Source organism: Ambystoma mexicanum, chromosome 6p (assembly GCF_040938575.1).
Source record: "Ambystoma mexicanum isolate Mex_15411 chromosome 6p, UKY_AmexF1_1, whole genome shotgun sequence".
In the NCBI taxonomy this organism is placed as follows: Eukaryota; Metazoa; Chordata; class Amphibia; order Caudata; family Ambystomatidae; genus Ambystoma; species Ambystoma mexicanum.
This window is the reverse complement of record NC_090935.1, coordinates 1,264,017,677-1,264,037,642: the sequence shown is the minus strand read 5'-3', so window position 1 is coordinate 1,264,037,642 and position 19,966 is coordinate 1,264,017,677. Positions and strand designations below refer to the sequence as shown.

The 19,966-nt window shown below is 50.7% G+C and overlaps 1 protein-coding gene across 2 annotated transcripts in view; it reads left to right on the top strand.

Moving 5' to 3' along the window:
* The window catches only part of UHRF2 (ubiquitin like with PHD and ring finger domains 2), a 1,897,232-nt gene that overhangs the window by 962,262 nt on the left and 915,004 nt on the right, over window positions 1-19,966 (top strand). For both annotated transcript variants that reach the window (XM_069625927.1, XM_069625926.1), the window contains exon 8: window positions 8,528-8,635. In XM_069625927.1, the coding sequence (XP_069482028.1) occupies window positions 8,528-8,635 (108 nt within the window). The remainder of the gene's footprint in view (window positions 1-8,527; window positions 8,636-19,966) is intronic.

Here is a 19,966-nt window from a genome sequence, read left to right as displayed (position 1 = left end):
TTCCAAATTGTGAACAAATGGTCCCAGCCACTTCATACATTCTGGGCCCAATGTCCTACATTCAGTGAAAATATGTTTGGCAGTCTCTGGGCTAAGTGCATTTTGACACAAACGACAGTATCTGTCTTTTTTTAAGAAGGCCCATCTGTGGACACATTACTGTTTGTATCTGTAGCTGATTTATCCTCAGCCTTAGCCTAAATGCCCGCATTAGGGCATTAGCTCTAGTTAGTACAATCCCCACACCCTCCTTTTTGCTTGTTTTATGTGTGGCCCTGGAGGTCTGTCCCACTGCTAGTCCCTTGAGTGGACGTTTCTCCCCCCACCTGTAGTGTGTTTCTTGTAAGAATAGCACCGCTATGTTGGCTTTGTAGAGCATATTCGATGTGAGTGATCTTTTGTTCGGGGAGTTCAATCCCTTTATGTTTAGCGTTGCCACTTTCCGGTTAACCATCTTCCCTTCTTCGCATTCTCTCTGTGCACCCACCCTTGGTTTGACATTTCCCTGGTTTAGTTGTGGAGTTGTACTGCATTTCACCCTCCCCCCCCGTCCCGTCATAAATCCATTCCCTCTCCCCACTAACGATGTGGGTTCTGCTTGTGTTGCTAATCCCCCTGTGTGTCCCCCTCCCGCAACCTTATCCTCCCTTCCCTCACCCTCCCCAGTCCCCATCGAAACATTTGGCCTCCTGTTGTCGAGTATCTGGGCATTATGGCCGAACCAGCAAGGTAGTGGTCCCTGTCCTATTCTCTTCTTACATCCATTTTCAACCTCTCCCAGTAGTGCAACATCATAGCGCTGCCTGACCCCTTTACACCTTGTTGCCTGTCTGGTGTGCGCCCCCTTTATCAAGCCCCACCACCCCAATATCAGGTCTGTGCTTCGCCGATTTCCTCCCCCATTAAACAACTCAAACAGTAACATGCCAACGGCCAAAAACTCTTCCTTCTCAACTATAAGTATTGCACCCCTTCCACTGTGCTTTGCCTTCCCTCTTCCTTCATAAGCACAACTTTAAACCATATAACAGAATCTTGCTTCCTGGGTTCCTTGAGCCTCATGGGTTGATAAACTAGCATCAAAGCAACTTGTGTTCCTTCAGGTGGCCTCAATTCTGGGAGGCCGGATGTTGAGCTGCTGAAATGTCCTGGCCCTCTCTTTTGCTGTCAAGGTCTGTAAGGATACCAGCGATAATTTGCCAATTTTACTTTCTTGCACCCATTTCACCAAGCAGACACAAACCACTAACCTGGTCAGATGCAACCGGAACTTAGATGCTATGAGAAGTCTACCTGAAGGACCCTTAATTTCCAACAGTGAAAGGTTAGAGAGATAAGAGGACTTTAGGGAAACCCTCTGGGAAATAAAACCCTGTAGCTGGAATGATGTGGTAGAGTGAACTGAGCTCCCTTCTGTTGTGGTGCCGAGACAGGATGCCTCAAGGTCTTTACTGTGGTCGTAGGGGGTGCGTGGAACTTCTCATTCGTCAGCCTCAGATCTTCAGGGTTAACATAGAGAGAGAGAGAGAGAGAGAGAGAGAGAGAGAGAGAGAGAGAGAGAGAGAGAGTATACAGAAAACAGAAGGGTGAGATAAGGATTATAATTTCTTTGGGAATACCTTCAATTCAGGAAGCAGTCAGGACATGAGGCTCTTCTATTCAGTGTCATACGGTAACCTGTGCAAAGACTACGGCAGATAGATAGAAGCAGAATAAAAGTGATTGTTTATGAAAGAATAATGTCAGTAACTTAAGTGATAAGAGCCGCGGTCAGTGTATCCAATTACCTTGCTGAAAGGCGCGGACCTGAAACCTGCCAAGGTTTGATCACGGGAACAGGTGCTGGCTTTAGTACTGGGATCACCCCTAGCTAAGAATATACAAGAAGGAACAGAGTACATTCCGAGCCAATCTACAGTGAAGTCCGTTCTACTTAAACCCTTCTGTCTGAATCTCTAGCAAAGACGTGCCAGACATATATCTACGTGCAAGCACGGAATGATTTTGCATTCGGTGAAGACCGTGTGAAAAGATGACGGGCGGTGCAAAGCGCACTGCGAAGCCGGTGTGATTCAGTGAAGCCGTGAGTGAAACAATACTCAGATTGATCTATTCTCTGGAGAAAGGCACATGAAAAAGAGGTATTACACAATGAGCGGAGGAAGGATGCAGTTAAGAAGGAGTGGAAGTATTAGCAAAGTGAGAGGAGAAAAAAATGAATTTACGGAGCGTTGTGTGAGAAGAGTAGCAACACACCGGAGCGTTGTTCCTGCTGACTGAAAAGCTTCCCCTGGCAACAGGGGCGGAGCTTCCATGTTCACTGGACTCAATGCAGCTAGACCTGCCCAGTGGGAACAAACCGCCATTTTGGCAGTAACAATGGCTGCACAAAGGGAGCAAATCATGACATTTGCGCCTTCCATTATCCATCTTTGGGACTCTAAGTTCACGTGTTTTGGATGGCTCAACCTCTCCTCCACCCCCCTGTTGATCCTGAGGGTGTCCTATTAAGTCCTCCATGGCCCTCTTGATGTCTTCCTCATGCACCAGCTGATATCTCTCTCCCCCCAGTTCGAATATGAGTGCAAAGAGGTATCCCCACCTGTATCGCATCCCTTTTTCCTGGAGCCACTGTGTTAGGGTGCCACATTTCTTGCGTCTCAAGAGGGTTTGTGTTGAGAGGTCCTAGAAGATAGTCACTTTAGAGTTCTCATAGTCGATAACCCCTAGTCTTCTTGCTTTGCCCAAGATATCAACCATATCTCTGTAATAGTGGAGCTTTGCAAGCACTGATCGGGGTATCCTGGTGCCTCCCACCCTGTGGATCCGTTCCAAAGCCACTTGTTCACCTTCTTTGGCCCCTCAGTCCATTCCTATTTCTTGACTTTTTCTTTCAAGTCCAGCCCCAGATTCCCCATCTTTTTCTTCCAGTGCAAAAAAGCAAAGGTTGTTGCGCCTCTCTCGGTTCTCTATATCATACACTTTGAGCCCTAGGTCAAACTCTCCTTTCAATGTCCCAGAAGCGGACCTCTATTTGGGATTCTAGGACCCCTGACGAGGCTTGATTCGCTTCCACCCCTTCTAATCGTTCTTCCAGGGTGACTACCTTTGTGGATAGGTCTGCCACTTTTGGCCCAATGTTTGTGCGCATTCCGTGGATTTCCTCTACTATCATTTGGATGTCACTTTTTATGGTCCCAATTTCCCTGGCGCATGGGTGGGATCCTCCCTCCGCTTTTGCCACCGCCATGACCTCTCTGTCTGGGTACTGGAACTTCGAGAGAGCTATCTTCCAGCTCATTCACTGGGTGGGGATCTAGTGTCGCAGGGTTACCTCTGTGGCATTCCCTCCTTGCTTATCTTTCTTCTTTCTGTGCCCCGGGTGGTGCATTTACCACAACAGTGTGTGGCGGGATTTGGAAAGACGTTCTCCCTCCATCTGTTTGCAGTGTCCTCTTTCCTGCACTTTCACTGACTCTTCTCCAGTACTGGCCTCACCATGTTGCAGGTTTCACCGGGGTCTTGATTGGCGTTGCATGTTTCCCCTGGGGACCTGAGGGGGTGGGGGGGTGGGAGCTTTCTCTCTGCTCTTTGTTTTTCCTTGTCGCCTGTTGGGTCTTCCTGCGCCTCCCTGCACCCTTCCCTGGCCTCACTGTTGGGGACCCGTGCGGCGCTGGGGCCACCTGTGTTCCCTCTGCCCAGTTAGGGGCTATTGCCAGGTCTGCAAGTCCCTCTGCAGTGTGTTGTCTCTGGGATTTCTCTGGCTGCCCGCTGTGCGCTGCTCCCGTGGATCCCCAGTGCTTCGCGCACCTCCTCACAAGGTTTCCTGGTGGGCTGTCTCCCGTTCAGGCCTTCATGCCTCGCCGGTGCGTGGGTGGGGGGCGCTTCTATCCTGCTCCTCCTCCCTCTCGCTGCTCTGCTCTCTGACTTCTCTGACGCGGTCCGCTATGCAGCCGCTTGTTAATGCCCCCCAGGGGACTGCCGGGGCTCCCTCATCTTATGCTTCTTTTCCCTGCCACTATGGCTCCTCCTATCAACAATGTCTGACGCTGTGGGCGTATCAGCAGGGTTGTCCGTGATGTGGTCCACCCAACTCAAACCCTGAGAGTCTTTCAATTCCCCTTCCTCATCACCTGATGAAGACGAGAAGTCCAACTTCCTTCCACGAGGTCGACGAGTAAAAGTCCTCCTCTCCTTGTGTAGATAGGGTCTGCCTCAGGAGGAAGCCACCGCGACCCTTTGGGAATGAATCCGCGGGGACTCCCCCCCCGCGACAGGCAAGTGCGGCAAGGGGAAAAGCCTAACGGCACAAAAACCCCTTTGGAGTGTAGGTATCCGATGGTGCGGAACGAGAGGAAGATCCAAAGCCAGCTGGAATACGGGAGACCGGCAAAACTGACGGTAGGGTGTGGCAATAAGTGTAGAGCAGGGGGGGAGGCCAGAGAGAGAAACTAAAACAAGTAAGGCAAGAGGAAAGAAGGGAGGAGAGCAACCGTGCCCGAGTACAAGAAGGAGCACTGGTAAGAGAGAGAGAGGACAACAGGAGGAATATAGGACAGGAGCGGAACTCCGCTAAGCGAGAGTACAGTGGAGCGCTCGCAACGAAGAAGAGTTCAGAAGTTGCAACGCGCCGAACCGCCGAGCGTGAACAGAGAAGTACACACAGCGGCGGCCATGTTGGAAAGGACTAGAACGTAAACCGCGCTAGTGAGCACAACGTGGCGGCACGGTCTGACGACCGCCATGTTTCCACTTCTTCCATAACCGCCAGAAACCAGCGGTTGTGATACCTCCCAGCAAGAGGACTCACTGCTGTGGCCACGGTTCACTGCGCCACCATTGGTCCGTCTCTTGGCATTCTCCCCCTCTGCCAGGCAGGCCGCTGCTTCGGAAGCGTCTCCCTCGGTCACCTCAGGGTCCGGGGCTCTCTCCTATGGCCGGGGTGCGCCGCTGCAGTTATGCTCCCCAGGAACCCCTATGGCATGGGTCCCGGGGCTCGCAATCCACCACAAAATTACTGTTACATAGGACAGGGACCAGAGATACTTAATCAGGCATCCATCTTGCCTGCGCCCCCTGGTGCCCTCCACAAAAGAACTTTTGTTCTTTATTTTCCTCTGTTGTCAACAGATTACTCTCTTGGCCACATTGCCAATGTTTTTTATATTTAAAATGTATGTAGGTACTTGTTTATTATTAATCTTTTTAGCATTAACTATATTAACTTTTGAACTATTTCTTCTGTTTTGTTTTTTTTGTTTTATTTCTACTATGTGCTAAAAGTTTGTAATTAACTACTGCGCGATAAATACATTAAAAAAAGGAATACACATATGTCCCCGGTCCAGCAGGCAGTCTGAGACATTTCTCCTCCCATAATCTTGATGCCCTCCCACTAATCAAAGCCAGCACTCATTTTAGTGAACCTCTGACAGTGGGTGTGGGCTACAGGTCATGGAGGGTGTCCGAATGTACAACATCAAGGAATCTAGCATCAGATGCCATTGGTCAAATGGCCACAGCAAACGTAGTGTCTACAGCTTGTACTATGAAGGCTGTTCTTGGGAATATCACTCAGACACAGAGGTGAACAACGGACGGATCACAAACCTACATACCGTTCCCAATCGCAGGTGCTAGATAGCGGGGGAGGGCTCTCTAAACTCAGAGTGGATCCTGAAGGAGAGAATAGAAATCAGAACACCAGACCCGAAGGGTAGAGAGGAAAGCAGGAGAGAAGAACTTAAACCGTCACCCCCTATTTGTTTTTCATGTAAAGAAACTGGCCATCTGACTTGACACTGCCCTAAAAATCTAAGAGGGGATGAGTCGGAAGAAACAGAGGCTGAACTAGAAACCTTCAGCATATGTCTATGCCAGTCTTCAACTGACTTCACATACAAAAAAGCCCTAGTAAATGGAAGGCCCGTAAAGGCGCTAATTGAATCAGGCAGCAAACAGACCGCCTTAAGGGCTAATTTGGTGACAGTAGCAGACCTAGAAAATGTGACTCTAGTGGAGTCACGTGTACACAGAGATAATTAAGTCTTTCCCAAGATACCCGTGTATCTTAACATCAGTGGAGAATCACGGCTTGTGTAATCCGCCATTATTCTTGGGCGCCCTAAAGAAGTCATTTTCTACTCTCATAAGATCTCCCAAATCCCCACAGAGAATGTATACCCCAAAATTGTTGGCAACTTGACTGTTACTGCCAAACCTCTCTGGTGTGGGAGGGGACGAAAAGAGAACCACATGAGCGTACCATTCACCAACATCTTACCATCAAGCATAAAGAACACCTAATAACAGCTTCACCACCTCAATCCCAATTTATAGGATACATTAGGGAGACAAATATGAACACCCTGCCTTTAACAAACCGGAGGAGAAAAAACTTGTGGAATATGCGAGAGCACCTGGATACTGCTTTTCCTTGCCCTCTTCAGGGTCCTAAAATTAAAGGACCCCAGAAAAGACCAAGCATATCCACCTCGCTTAAGGGAAGGCTATGTGAGAAACCAGAAGGTGTCTCACGCGCTAGTCCCCGGGGATCTGTCATCCAGGTGGCCAGGACACGCTCATCGCTTTTGCATCCAGTTCCTTGGGGTGGATCAGTGCGAGAGGATCACCTGGATGAGGGGTCTTCGGGGAGTGGGACACCGGATGGCGAGATGTAGTATCCCTCCCCTTGTAACACTGTTACCCCATCCTATCCGGTAGCATACGTGGGACGTTTACCAATCCTCCCCAGGCCCCCCTTCTCGGCATGAACACTTTCACACGGACAGCCCGCTCTGCGAGAAACAGGCTCACACCCGAGCAGTGTACCTGACATGTTCTGCTACTAAGTTCATGTTCTGCTACTAAGTTCAGGCGAAGAAGTTAGGCAATTACTGACAATCACTGACACCTGACTTCCATTAAACTTCCCCACAGGGATAAAAGGCGGAGCACGGGAGCACACTCTGAGCGAGACAAAGCACACGAAGAAACAGCAGTTTGGAGTTGGCAGCTGAACGAGGGGAGAAAGACGGGAAACCAAGAAGGGTTTGCAAGGAGGGAAATACCCTTTACCTTTTCGGCAAGAAACCGTTACGTTCCAGAAACCTTTGAAGCAGAAAGCATAAGGCCAGGAAACCAGACTGAAGACTCCTGCATTGTGTGTCGGAGATACCGAAGTCCCTCGCGCGTAACCAATAAAGGTGGGCAGGAGCGGCAGCTGGCGGGGTATCGTCCTTGGTTCCAAGAACAAAGAAGCATGCAAGAGATCAACACAGCCGGTGAGTTGGAGAGACCGATGTAAGACTGGTCTGTATTGAAGTCAAGGTTGCAAGCAGCAACATTGTATAACGAGCGCTGGAAAGAACATTGTTAAAATCGTGTGATGAAAGTCGCAAGTAAAGCTAGACTGCTGATGAATGTTTGAACTGGAGAAGGAAAGATACGATACCGTTAAGAGTGGTCCGGCACTGTAAGTGTGCTCAATCAAAGGTCTCTGTCGGGTATTCCGCCAAGAGAAAGGAAAGACAAAAGATTGATGAGAATATTGTATGAAGTGAATCGAAGTGGTCCTGCGACCGTTTAAGCAAAACCCATTTCATATTTAAAAGTCTTCGATTTTGATATCAAGAGGATCCGAGCCCAAACGAGGGATATCTGTGGTCCGAGCAAGGGAGACCAAGAGTGAACATTGTGGTACAAAGGGGTCCAAGCTGAAGGAGGAAGACCCATGATAAATACTGGAAGTGAGAACTTGTGCATGTGAAAATCCTAATAGAAATGGAACTTTGATATTTGTTTGTTACGACAGGCCCTCTGCAGTAAGAGGCTGTTATTGGAAAAGAGACTTTGGCAAAAGGCCCTGATGTCTATGCTTTGAACTGTGTCCTTGTGGCCTAGAAGTCAGAGTGTGTGCGAAGCTCGAACATGCCGCCTTGCCCCGTGCTGAAAACGTGGGGGAGGGAAGCCAACTGCTCAACCATCCTGACATATTATTTCTTGAACACTTTTCTTTGTTGCATACATTATTGTCCCACACCCTTTTGTATTTAGAAGTAAGGATTGGCAATAGGTTTATTAGTATAGGTCCTTTTATTTTGACAGAGACTCGACTAGGACTATGTTATTATTTGATGGTCATAGCTTGCTCCCACCTCAGATTTAGTTAGATGGGCGTTAAACCAACCCATTTAAGTTCAATAAATACCCTTAAACTTTGATCACTTGTATCTGTCTTCACTGTTTGATACCATGCCTTCCTGATACCGGTGGCCATGATTGCTGGTATGACATGTTTGTCTTGTACCTGAATAGTGAGTTTCTTCTCTCTGGCACCTCAGGCAATTAATGAAAAAGTCCCATGGGAAAGAAGGTGCCAGTGTATAGTGTAAGGGAAGACAAGCTATGATTACTTCTATGAGGAGTTCCCCAATGCAGCACCTTTGTTGATGTATATATTGAATTGTGTTTTGTGTTCCCATACTAAAATTATGCAAGTTCTTATGTTGTTTTCTTCTGTTTTCAGGGAATGGCATGTGTTGGTCGAACTAAAGAGTGTACTATTGTTCCATCTAATCACTATGGGCCTATACCTGGTGTCCCTGTTGGTGAAACTTGGAAATTCCGAGTCCAGGTGGGTTATTTTTTAACAGGTACAGCCAATAAATGCAAAGCAATCGTAGCTCTAGGTTCAACAATTATGGCAGATTCTATTCATAGTTTTTTAGTAATGTTTTTACTGTCTGTGTGAGCTGAAGAGCAAACGTCCTACTTATAATTATGGTTGTGATTTAGAAACCTTGTGGCGAGTAGAGGATGCTCTTTTTTTAAACTCCTTCAAGCTACTGTATCATGTTACAAAGTAAGAAAGTATGTTATTTGTCCCTCGGTTATATACGGGAGATAACACTTGGCATATAACAAAAACGGTACATACCAGGCTGATCTTTGTGGAGACAGGTAGTCCCAGAAACTGTAGAGGCAGGGGCAGTCTGAAAGCAAAGTGACGCAAAGAGAAAGAGAAGGCAGGCAAGTATGCTGGGTAACACGGATTGATCGGAATAAAAGGTGTACTAGAATATGATAAGGTGTTTCCATGAGATTAGGGAAAGCCCTTGGAATCGGTACCGGCAGATTACTCTTAACAACAATCATGCACCAATGTCATGGCACCGCTCCGGGGGGGGTGTAGCCCTGATCTTCCCCGAGTGGATTCCTGTCTCTGTCATTCCTATGCAGGCCTACCCCTCTTTTGAATGCCTGGTCTGCAGGCTCTCTCTCTCACCCCTAGCCATTCTCTTATTGCGGCTACTATCTATCGGCCACCTGGTCAGATCTCCGCCTTCCTCTCTGAGTGGGCTGACCTATCCTCTTCACTCCTGGTCTCGACTACTCGACTCCTCCTTCTTGGAGACTTCAACATCCACCTGGATGCCTCTTGTCCTCCCTCTGGACTCTTTAGCAACCTCTGCAACTCTTTCCCTCTTTATTCTCCCCTCGGGCCCAACTCACTCTGCAGGGCACACGCTGGATGTGCTGATCTCTGGATGTGCTGATTCCCCTTTCTGTCCCTCTCACCACTCCTCTCCTGGAGTGATTACTTTCTCCTTTCCTCTCATCTCACCCTCTCTACCCCCAAGGGCAAGCCACCTCCATCGCTGCCACCCACCTTCTCGGTCATCCGACCCATGAATCGCGTGTCAGTCGAGGCTTTTGTCGCCCCTTTTCTCCCCCACCACCCACCCCTCTCCCCCTTTGGCTGACTCTCACCCTGACACAACCCTTGCCATGCTCCACTCTGCTATATCTGATACTCTTGATATTCTTGCCCCTGTCATGAGAATCCGCATGAAGCCCACAGCCAAGTGCAACTCCTGGTACGACTCAGACCTCGTCACCCTTAAACGCAAGTGCAGGGTGGCAGAGAGGAAATGGCGCGCTTCCTGTACATCCTCTGACAAACTGGCCTGCCGCCTGCTCCAAAGGCAATATCGGCTCTCTGTCCTCACCAAGAAGAGAGCGCATATCCAAGCCTGCGTCTCTGCTGCATCTAATAACTCAGCTGAACTGTTTAAAATCTGCAAGGAACTGGACAATCCTGCCGCAGTCTCTACCTCTCCTGTCTCTTCCCAGGCCCTCTGCAAGGCACTGGCTTCTTACTTCATCTCTAAAACTCAGGACATCCTGTCCTCACTCGCCTCATATCCCCTGTCCCCCTCTACTCCCTGCTCTTCCCCTGGCCTTTCTTCAGCCACCTCTCTGCCCTCCTTCTCTGCCTTTCCCCTGTTCTCCGCTGATGAGGTTTCTAGGCCAGTCCGATCTATGAAAGTCTCGTCCAAACAGGTTCACCCCTGCTCCTCCAAAACCACTAAGGACCACATTGACTCCCTGGCTCCTGCCCTGGCCAACTTCTGTAACCACTCCTTCACCACAGGAGTCTTCCCATCCCCCCTGAGTCCTTCTCTTGTGCACCCCTTCTTAAGAAACCCTCTGCTGATCCCTCCTGCCCGGCTAACTATCGCCCAATCACCATCACTCCTTTCCTGGGCAAACTACTAGAAAAGCTGGCCATCTCCCAGCTCAATCTCCACTATGAATCTGTTGGCTGCCTTCATGACCATGAGTCTGGCTTCAGAGCTGCCAGAAGCACGGAAACTGCTCTCCTGAACATCTGTGAAAACATGCTCTCCAACCTTGATTCTAACACCCCCTGTGTCCTCATCTTGCTTGATCTCTATTCTGCCTTTGACACGGTCAACCATGCCATCCTGCCCAAATGTCTTAGTGATAACCTGGGTATTACCGGCCAGGCCCTGGCGTGGCTGACCTATTTCCTCGCCGACCGACCCTCCCAGGTCCCACTTGGGCCCTTCCTCTCCACTATCTTTTTCTCTACTTGTGGTGTCCCCCAGGGGTCTAACCTCTCTCCCCGGCTGTTCAACCAATACCTGGCACTTCTTGCCCAACGCATTGCCGCTTTATGCCCCAACTGTCAATGCTGTGCGGATGACATTCAGCTAATTTTCAGGCTACCCTCGGCCACCTCTTCTCCATCTCTCATCACTGATTGTCTGTCTGCTATCCAGGAGTGGTGTGCCGCCAATGACCTCTGCCTTAATGCGAGTAAGACTGAGATTCTCCTAATCGGCACACCCACTCCCTCCTTTCCTGTCTCTATCTGGCCAGCCTCTCTTCGCCCTCTTCCTGCTCCCACCTGCGAGGCAAAAAACCTTGGTCATCTTCGACTCCACCCTCTCCATCTCTCCTCACATCTCTGACGTCTCTAAGAAGTCACACTACCAGCTGCACCTCCTCAGAGGTATTCTTCCTTTCCCCTCCTTCCACCAGAATCTCAATGTCTCCAGAGCTCTGGTTCTCTCTAGGCTGCACTACTGCAACAGCCTCTTTCTAAATCTGCCTGCCTCTACTCTCCGCCCTCTGCAACTCATCCTGAACAGGACTGCGAGACTTGTCCTTGGCCTCAAGCCCAGGGATCGTTTCTCTCCAGGACTGAAATCTCTGCACTGGCTCCCAGTGGCTGCAAGGATTACGTTCAAAACCCTCTGCATTGTCCACCAGGCCTTCTGGGGCCTCAGTGCCTTCAACTCTCTCTTCCTAAATATCTTCCTTCTCGAGCCCTGCGCGTCTCCGCCTCCGATTCCCTCAGGATCAGTTGCTTCTCCAAGCAAAGAGTTGGTGGTAGATCTCTTCCCTTGGCTGGGGCCTCCCTCTGGACCAGCCTCCCTGCCCCCTGAAACTTGAGGAAAACCATCTTGTTTCAGGAAGCACCTCAAAACCTTCCTCTTTGCTTCTGCTTTTTCTCCTCCTCCCCCCTGCTGACCTCCTGGCATAAACTGTAATGGCTACCTGGCCACCTTCTGATCTCTGGCCCAGGTCCCTTCCCCGCCAATCACACACCTGCACTGCCTGCCTGAGAACCCCTGCACTTGGGACTGTTCCTGTATCCCTACAGTCCCACCACCAGCACTTAACACCTGATTTCTGCACTTAGCTTTGCACTTGCCACCTGCTGGCAGTTACTTACTTTGGGATTACTTTTCCCTGGTACTGCACTGTCCCTTCCCCCTCCCCCTGCACTTTCCCTTCCCCCATCCCATGCACTTGCATGATCTGAATGACACCTGGCCTAGTAGGATCGTTGTCTGTCCTCCCTTTGTTCCCCCTCCCTTGCCTCGTCGCACCTTGAAACACTTGTGTATAGGCACGCTATAAATGCCATATCATATCATGGGTATGACGTGCTGATGACATGGTTGTACTAGGTTTAAGGATAACCGTATACTGAGACAGGTGAGACTCAACGAACTAGACTAAGGCAAAGTTTTTCCCTTATCTGATCTTAATGGAGACTAACCCAGACGTCGCACTGTATACGGATACAGAGTTGAGACACAACAGTGGACCAATTTGTAATCGAGACAGAAAAGCAGAGTGGATAGAGTTAACCAAGTACAGGATAGGCAGAGAAAAGAAGCAAAGGGCAGAAACGATCCCAGGCTATAGTCAAGGACTTTAGGCAAGGAAAGTTGCCACACATAAACTTGGAAACCTAGCATTCTAGGAAAATTATGAAACATAAAGCTTTAGTCATAGGAAAGGGTAGTCGTCACTGCCAACTCAGTGAATACCTGGTTGAAGAAACTCAGTGCACCAGTCATAGACAAGAGAACAAGAGAAAGTCTGCTGCCAATTCAGTGAATGTGTGGTTCATGAAACTCAGTGCACTAGTAACAGACAAGATGTTGCTGCAAACACATGGTTCAGAAAACTAAGTACACTAAAAAGCAAGTACTTAATATGGAGAAGGGTCTTAGCAAGTAAAGCACGAAACATAGATTGCAAAGCGACATGAGGAAGGGCCAGCTTTGCCAGAAACAAGCAGAGCCTGTCAGCCGGGGGTATGAGGGGTTCTGCTCACAGCAAAACAAGGTTTGAGATAAGGCAATAGAAATACTTTCAGAAAAATGATTAGCTTTAACAGCATACAAGACAGAAACTGGAAAGCAGCTTTAACAGGTTGGATTTGATATGATATGATATATGATATGATATGGTATTTGTAACGCGCCTATACACATTTAGTAACCAAAAGCAAGATAGCACGCAAGGTTAAAAAACTGCATGAAGCAGGAACTCCAGGTACAGGCAGTTGATAGAACACTGCCTCAGAGTAAGTCCTCCCAGCCCACAGCCCAACAGGGTGGAGCTGATTGCAGCCTGGGGCAGCTGTGTCTAATTAAGCCTAGTCCAGGCTTCAGTAGCTTACAGTATTGAATTGCAATTAAAGCCTCAGCTTCTCTTCGTAGCCTAGCCTGCAGGAGCTTGTAACAGGTGAATGCAATGGCTAACCCCCCCCCCCACTAGCATGAGTGGGGGTTTAGATTCCATTAAGAGACATGGTGGCAATTATTATGCATTAAACTCCTTAACTGACAACCAGCAGCAAAGATTTGAAAATGTTATGAACACCAAATATATTTTGAAACCGTATATAACAAAGAAAAAACATAAAGACCCCCCAATCCAAGATGGTAATCCTGGCATGTCAGCCGATCAGGGTCTTTCATTTCCTAAAAATATCCATGTAGCTCGTCCCTCAACCTCTTCTGAAGGTGTGAGAGGAAAGCAGACATGGAAACCGCACTCCACACCAGAAGCGCCAACCATACGGAAATGGAACTCCACCAGAACCTTTGATCTGTCTGCCACTTCCCCTGAGATAGTACTCTGCCCTTGTCCTCAACCGACCAGTGGAGGAAGAGGCACAAGTGTAAATAAGAGAGAGGGAGGGATAATACTCGCCTCTGTGTCTCTTAAAATAATCTATACCCCCACTCATGCTAGTGCGCTGGGTTAGCCATTCCAGGTCGAGACCAGAGACTTTCTATTATGCAAGTTCAAAGCTCTTGCAACACCAAATCAGCTATATGTTGATCTTCTCTATGATAAAAAGACATAAACGTAGACTCCTTAGACCAGTCAGCAGCTCGCAGGATTTCTTTCAACCTCCCCGCAAGCAACGCTGACATAGAGGCCATGGCCAACTTAGCACAACGGGCCCCAAATATGGACATATCTATCCCGGCCTCCCTCATAACTCAATGCACCCAGTGAGCCAAGGTGGCTGAGGAAACTGCATCAAAGGGCTTTCTAAACATACCTTCTAGGATATTGCGGCATGAAATGGTAAATTCGAGGGGATTGGGTACTCCGACGTATTCCATATCTATGACATGTAATCACCACAGCTGTGCTGCTTCGGAAACTTTTTTCTGCGTCCTGCGTCGATGACGTTGATGCGCCGTCGTCGAGGACCTCCTCCGACATCCGACGTCATCCGATGTGATAAGTAGGACGCACGACACCCGTAGCCTCAGTTCTGTTTTTTTCCGCGAACTTGTTGCTTCGTGAATCTCGGTTAACGCCTCGACTCTTTGGAGTTCTGTTCTTCTCGGTTCTTCGAACCTGTTCGTTTTTGTGAGAAAATCCTTCGTGTGAAGATGTCTTCTACTTCGTCTTCGACCCCGCGTCCGGGCTTCAAGAAGTGCGGGGAGTGTGGGTCCAAGATGTCGGTGACGGACTCGCACGACGCCTGCCTCTGGTGCCTCGGGGAGGCCCACGACACGGATGACTGTATCGACTGCCAGTCGCTCACGTCCAAAGCCTTACGTGAACGTACGACACGGATGACTGTATCGACTGCCAGTCGCTCACGTCCAAAGCCTTACGTGAACGTAAGAAGAAGTTGTCGGTAGGTCGGGTGTCCAAGCCCCGGAAGTCGAAGTCTGCGGGGCTTTCGACGGATGACTCGAGAGGAGACTCTCCGCGTCATCGTCGGAAGTCTCGTGGGTCTCCTTCTAGGAGTCGGTCTCGCCACTCCTCGGCCTCTTCGAGGCATTCTCGGAAGCGCCGACAGCGGTCGTCTTCCAGGTCCTCTTCGGAGGACTCTGCCCGGCACGTCGCTTACCCCACTAGCCGTGCGACGCCAGAGGAATGGGCTTCCTTCGGGAAGAAAATGCTGGCGATTCTCGAGTCGCAGGGTACTAAGCCGTCCGCGCCCCCGAGTGGGGTCGGTCGTGAGAGGTCGAGAGACACCGCTCGCAAAAGTGGTCGGCACGAGTCACGGGAGAGGTCCCGTTCGGACAAGGGGACTCGTTCTCGACGTACCCGTTCCAGGTCCCGGTCCTCGACGCGTTCGAGACCGTGCACACCTGTGATGTCTTCGAGGAAGACATCGACGTCTGAGGCGTCGAGGGCGTCGACAGGCTTTCTCGAGGCTCCGGCTCCGAGGAAGTAGTCGAGGCCGTCGACGCTCATGTCGTCGAAGGACACGCTCGGAGCTCCAGCTTCGAGGACTGTGTCCACGCCGTTGATGCTGGCGGCGCTGCATCTGACTTCGACGCCGATTTACTCAACGTCGACGCCGATCCTCTCGGCGCCGATGCCTGTTCTCTCTGCGCCGATTCAATCGACGCCCTCGACGCCTTTCGAGGCCGGGGTGTCGGAGGTACCCCGTGTCACGGGGGAACCCCTAGGAAGGCTCTGGTTAAGAGCAAGCACTCTCGGGTGCCTTCTTTTCGCCACCTGGAATATATTTCGGAGGTGGATGAGGATTCTGATGGCCTGGTTCCTAGTCAGGTTCCAGATGAAATTGTCTCGGGCCATAGTCAGTTTGACGATTTGAGGCAGTCACTGCATGATGCCAGTGGACTGGAGGTGGGAGTTTTGTAGGCCTGAGCTTGGCTCTCATGCCGATTCCTCGTACCGGCGCCTTATGGCTAGGGTTTCCGAGTACTTGGGATGGTCTGCTCCCCCGGGGGAGTTTATGCAGGATGATCTCACGGACATTCTTGATGTTGGTCCCCCAACTGACCCGGTACTGCCGTTCCATATGGCTTTACAGAGAAGGGTGGCAGCGGCTTGGACTGCTCCGAAGAGTCTCCCGGCGGTGGGCAGGTCCTTGTCGCGAAAATACCGTCCAGCCAGTAGCGACCCCTGCTTCTTGACCAGGCACCCCACTCCGGAGAGTTTGGTGGTGCAGGCGGCCACGGCCCCGGCAAAGCAGGCGTCGTACCCTACCATCCCTCCTGATAGGGACGACAAATGTTTTGATGGCTGGGCGAAGAAAGTGTTTTCTTCTGGTGGTATGGCGCTTCAGGCAGCCAACTCCATTTGTGCCTTGTCTCGTTTCACACACACTCTGTGGAACTGTGTTGCGTTAGCGGCTGAACATATTCCAGAAGGGGACGAACGGGATGGTTTCCTTGCTATGGTCCAGGATGGTAAGGATGCCATGTGTGAGTCAGTTCAGTCGGGGTTGGACATGGCTGAATGCGTCAGCAGGTCCATGGCGGCGAGCACCGTGATACGCAGGTTTGCGTGGTTGTGAAAGTCGGGGTTTGCTCCTGATGTGCAGTCCCGGCTCCTCAACATAACCTTTGACGGTGAACACCTTTTTGGCAGCAAGGCTGACGGGAGCCTTGAGAGGTTGCAGACCTCAAAAGCTGCAGCGAAGTCGTTGGGCGCTGCAGTTCGCCAACCTCTGTTTTTTCGTCCTAGGGGACAGCAATGGAGGGGTGGTTCCTTTCGCTATTACTCGTCCTTCAGTAAAGCGAGAGGAGCTGGCAGTCAAAGAGGCCAACGCAGGGGTACCAGAGGTGGACAACAGGGTACCCGTGGTGCCAAGGCCGCTCAGGCAGTTGCCTCTTTGCCCTCAGGTAACGCCGCAGCGGCTACCACTCAGTCATGAGGCCATATCCCATGGTTCGCCGGTTGGGGGAAGGCTGGCGCAGCATCTTGTAGAGTGGCGTGCCATTACTTCAGATGTGTGGGTTCTGGAGATCATAACCCACGGCTACTGTCTTCCCTTTCGGCACAAGCCTCGCGACAATCCACCGGGGAACCTCTCTTTGCAGAGTCCGGATCCGCTCCTTGCGCAGGAAATTCAAGCCCTGCTGGAGAAAGGCGCCATAGAACTGGTGCCTGTAGCGGAGAGGAACAAGGGATGGTATTCCCCTTATTTTTTTATTTTGAAGTAAGACGGGGGATTGAGACCCATCATGGTCTTGCGCGGTTTGAACAAACTCCTCAGGAAGGACAAGTTCAAGATGGTTACTCTCTCTCAAGTCCTCCAGGCCCTTCAGCTTCAGGACTTGTTGGTGTCTCTCGACCTCAAGGATGCTTACTTCCATGTGCCGATCCATCCCAAGCACAAGAAGTACCTGAGGTTCGCGGTTGGCGACTTGCACTTTCAGTTTCGGGTCCTGCCGTTCGGATTGACCTCCGCCCCGAGGGTTTTCACCAAGCTCATGGTGGTGGTGGCAGCGCATCTCAGGCAAGGGGGGATTCACGTCTACCCCTACCTGGACGATTGGTTGATCGGGGGAGCTCTCCCGAGCAAGTCCTGGATCATCTGTCTGTCACCTGCCACTCCCTTCACAGGCTGGGCTTCTCCCTCAATTTAAAGTCCCATTTGACGCCAACACAGCGGCTCCAGTACATCGGAGCAGTGCTCGACACTTCCCTGGGGCAGTGTTTTCCTCCCCAGGTGAGGGCTCTTCACATTCAGCAGATGGTGCACAAGTTTCAGCATGCCCAGACGCTCCCAGCGTTCGAGTTCTTGAGGTTGCTCGGCCTCATGGCATCCTGCATTCTTCTGGTGCCAGAGGCTCGCCTGCGGATGAGATCTTTGCAGTGGGCAATCAAGATGCAATGGTCGCAGTCCTCCGGCAGGATGTCGGACCCGGTTCAGGTGCCGCCCTCGGTCGCCCGGGACCTTCTGTGGTGGGCCGTCGAAGGCAACTTGATGAAGGGGCTCCATTTTGGCTTCCCTGGCCGGAGGTGACGATCGTGACGGATGCATCCCTCACGGGATGGGGGGCTGACAGTCAGCAGTCGTTGGTCTCCGTCGGAGTCCAGACTCCATATCAATCTGTTGGAGCTGAGGGCCGTCAGGCTAGACCTGAAGGCTTTTCTGCCGACTGTGCGAGGAAAGAATGTCCTGATCCTGACGGACAACACAGTGGCCATGCACTACCTCAACAAAAATGGGGGGGCATGGTCACTTCCTCTGTGCAGGGAGGCGATGCAGCTCGAGTTCTGGGGTATCCAGCAGGAAGTTTCGATCTCGGCAGTTCATCTGGCCGGAGACGAAAACGTGACGGCGGACGCTCTGAGCAGGCAGAGCACGATCTCTCACGAGTGGGAGTTGGCTCAGGAGATTCTCCTGGAGATCTTCGCCCTTTGGGGGACCCCTCAAGTGGATCTCTTCGCCTCCAGTGTCAACCGGAAGTGCGAGAGGTTCTGCTCACGGGAATTTCCTCCAAAAGGAGCCTTAGGAGACGCGTTCGTGGTGGTGTGGTCATTCCCGCTGCTGTACGCGTTTCCTCCAGTCCCGATCATCCCGCAAGTGCTGCAGAGGTTACGGAAGTTCGGTTCCCGGATGATCCTCATTGCTCCGGCGTTGGCTCGTGGACGTGGTACCCGGACCTTCTCGACTTGTCCATCTGCCCTCCACGTCGTCTTCCCTACCGAGACGATCTGCTCTCACGGGAGGGGGGTCAGGTTCTCCATCCAGAGGTCAGATCCCTCAACCTTCACGCTTGGCTTCTGAAAGGTTGAGGTATAAGGATTGGGACCTCCCTGAAGACGTGATGGAGGTGTTGCTCTCGGCCCAAAGGCCAGCAACAAAGTCTCTGTACCGTTGCCGTTGGCGTAAGTTCTGCGACTGGTGCAGAGTTCAGAATGTGGATCCTTTTGCATGTGACATTCCCATGGTTCTGTCCTTTTTACTTTCTTTGGCCCACAGGTGCTTGCAAGTGGGTACCATTAAAGGTTACCTGGCGGCACTGTCCATCTTTAAGCGCTCGTCTGAAGAGTGTTCCTACTTTACAATCCCTTTAATTTCACAGTTTCTGAAAGGGCTCACTAATGTGTTCTCTCCGTCACCTTTCCTGGTGCCCGGTTGGGATTTGAACCTTGTTCTTAAGTTTCTTATCGGTGCTCCGTTTGAGCCTTTACATTCTTGCCCTTTGAGGCTGTTAACTCTGAAAACTGTGTTTTTAGTTGTGGTTACTTCCGCTCGCAGAGTGAGTGAGTTACAGGCACTTTCAGTTAAGCCACCCTTCACTGTATTTCACAAGGACAGGGTTGTCCTTAGAGTTTGTCCTTCTTTTCTTCCGAAGGTAGTGACGGAATTTCATTTGGCCCGGAAGGCTGTTCTTCCGGCATTCGATCCTCCTCCGCATCCTGGTAAGGAAGAGGAGAGGCTCCATAGGCTTGATCCTAGGAGAGCTTTAAGCTTTTATGTTTCACGCATGTCCCGGGTCAGAGTGGACGATCAACTCTTTATTGGTTACGCTGGAAAGCGTTTGGGACAAGCTGTGACGAAACAGACTTTGTCTCGCTGGATTATTTTGGCCATCTCGGAGTGTTACCGCTTGGCGGGTAAGGACCCACCGGCTGGCTTGCGGGCCCATTCTACCAGGGGTATGGCTGCATCTACTGCCATGCAGAGGGGTGTTCCTATTCGCAACATCTGTGATGCAGCCACCTGGGCTTCATTGCATACATTTGTACGTCACTATTCCCTCGATTCCATGCGAGGACAGGATCTGGCCTTTGGCAAGGCGGTCCTTTGCTCTGCTATTTGATTTGCAATTCTAAATTTTGATTCTAAATTCTTTCCCTCCTCCTTGCTCTGGTACTGCTTTGGGAGTCTGTCATAGATATGGAATACATAGATATGGAATACATCGGAGGATCCAATCCCCTCGAAGAACAAGTTACTTTCTTACCTGGTAATGTTCTTTCGATGGGATGGTCCGACGACGTATTCCATATCGCTCCCTCCCTGCCTTCCCCGCTGCAGAACTTCTTTTGCGATTGCAGCTTACGTTCCGCAAGGCTTGGTGTCTGACTGGCAGTTGACTAATGTCACACGTTC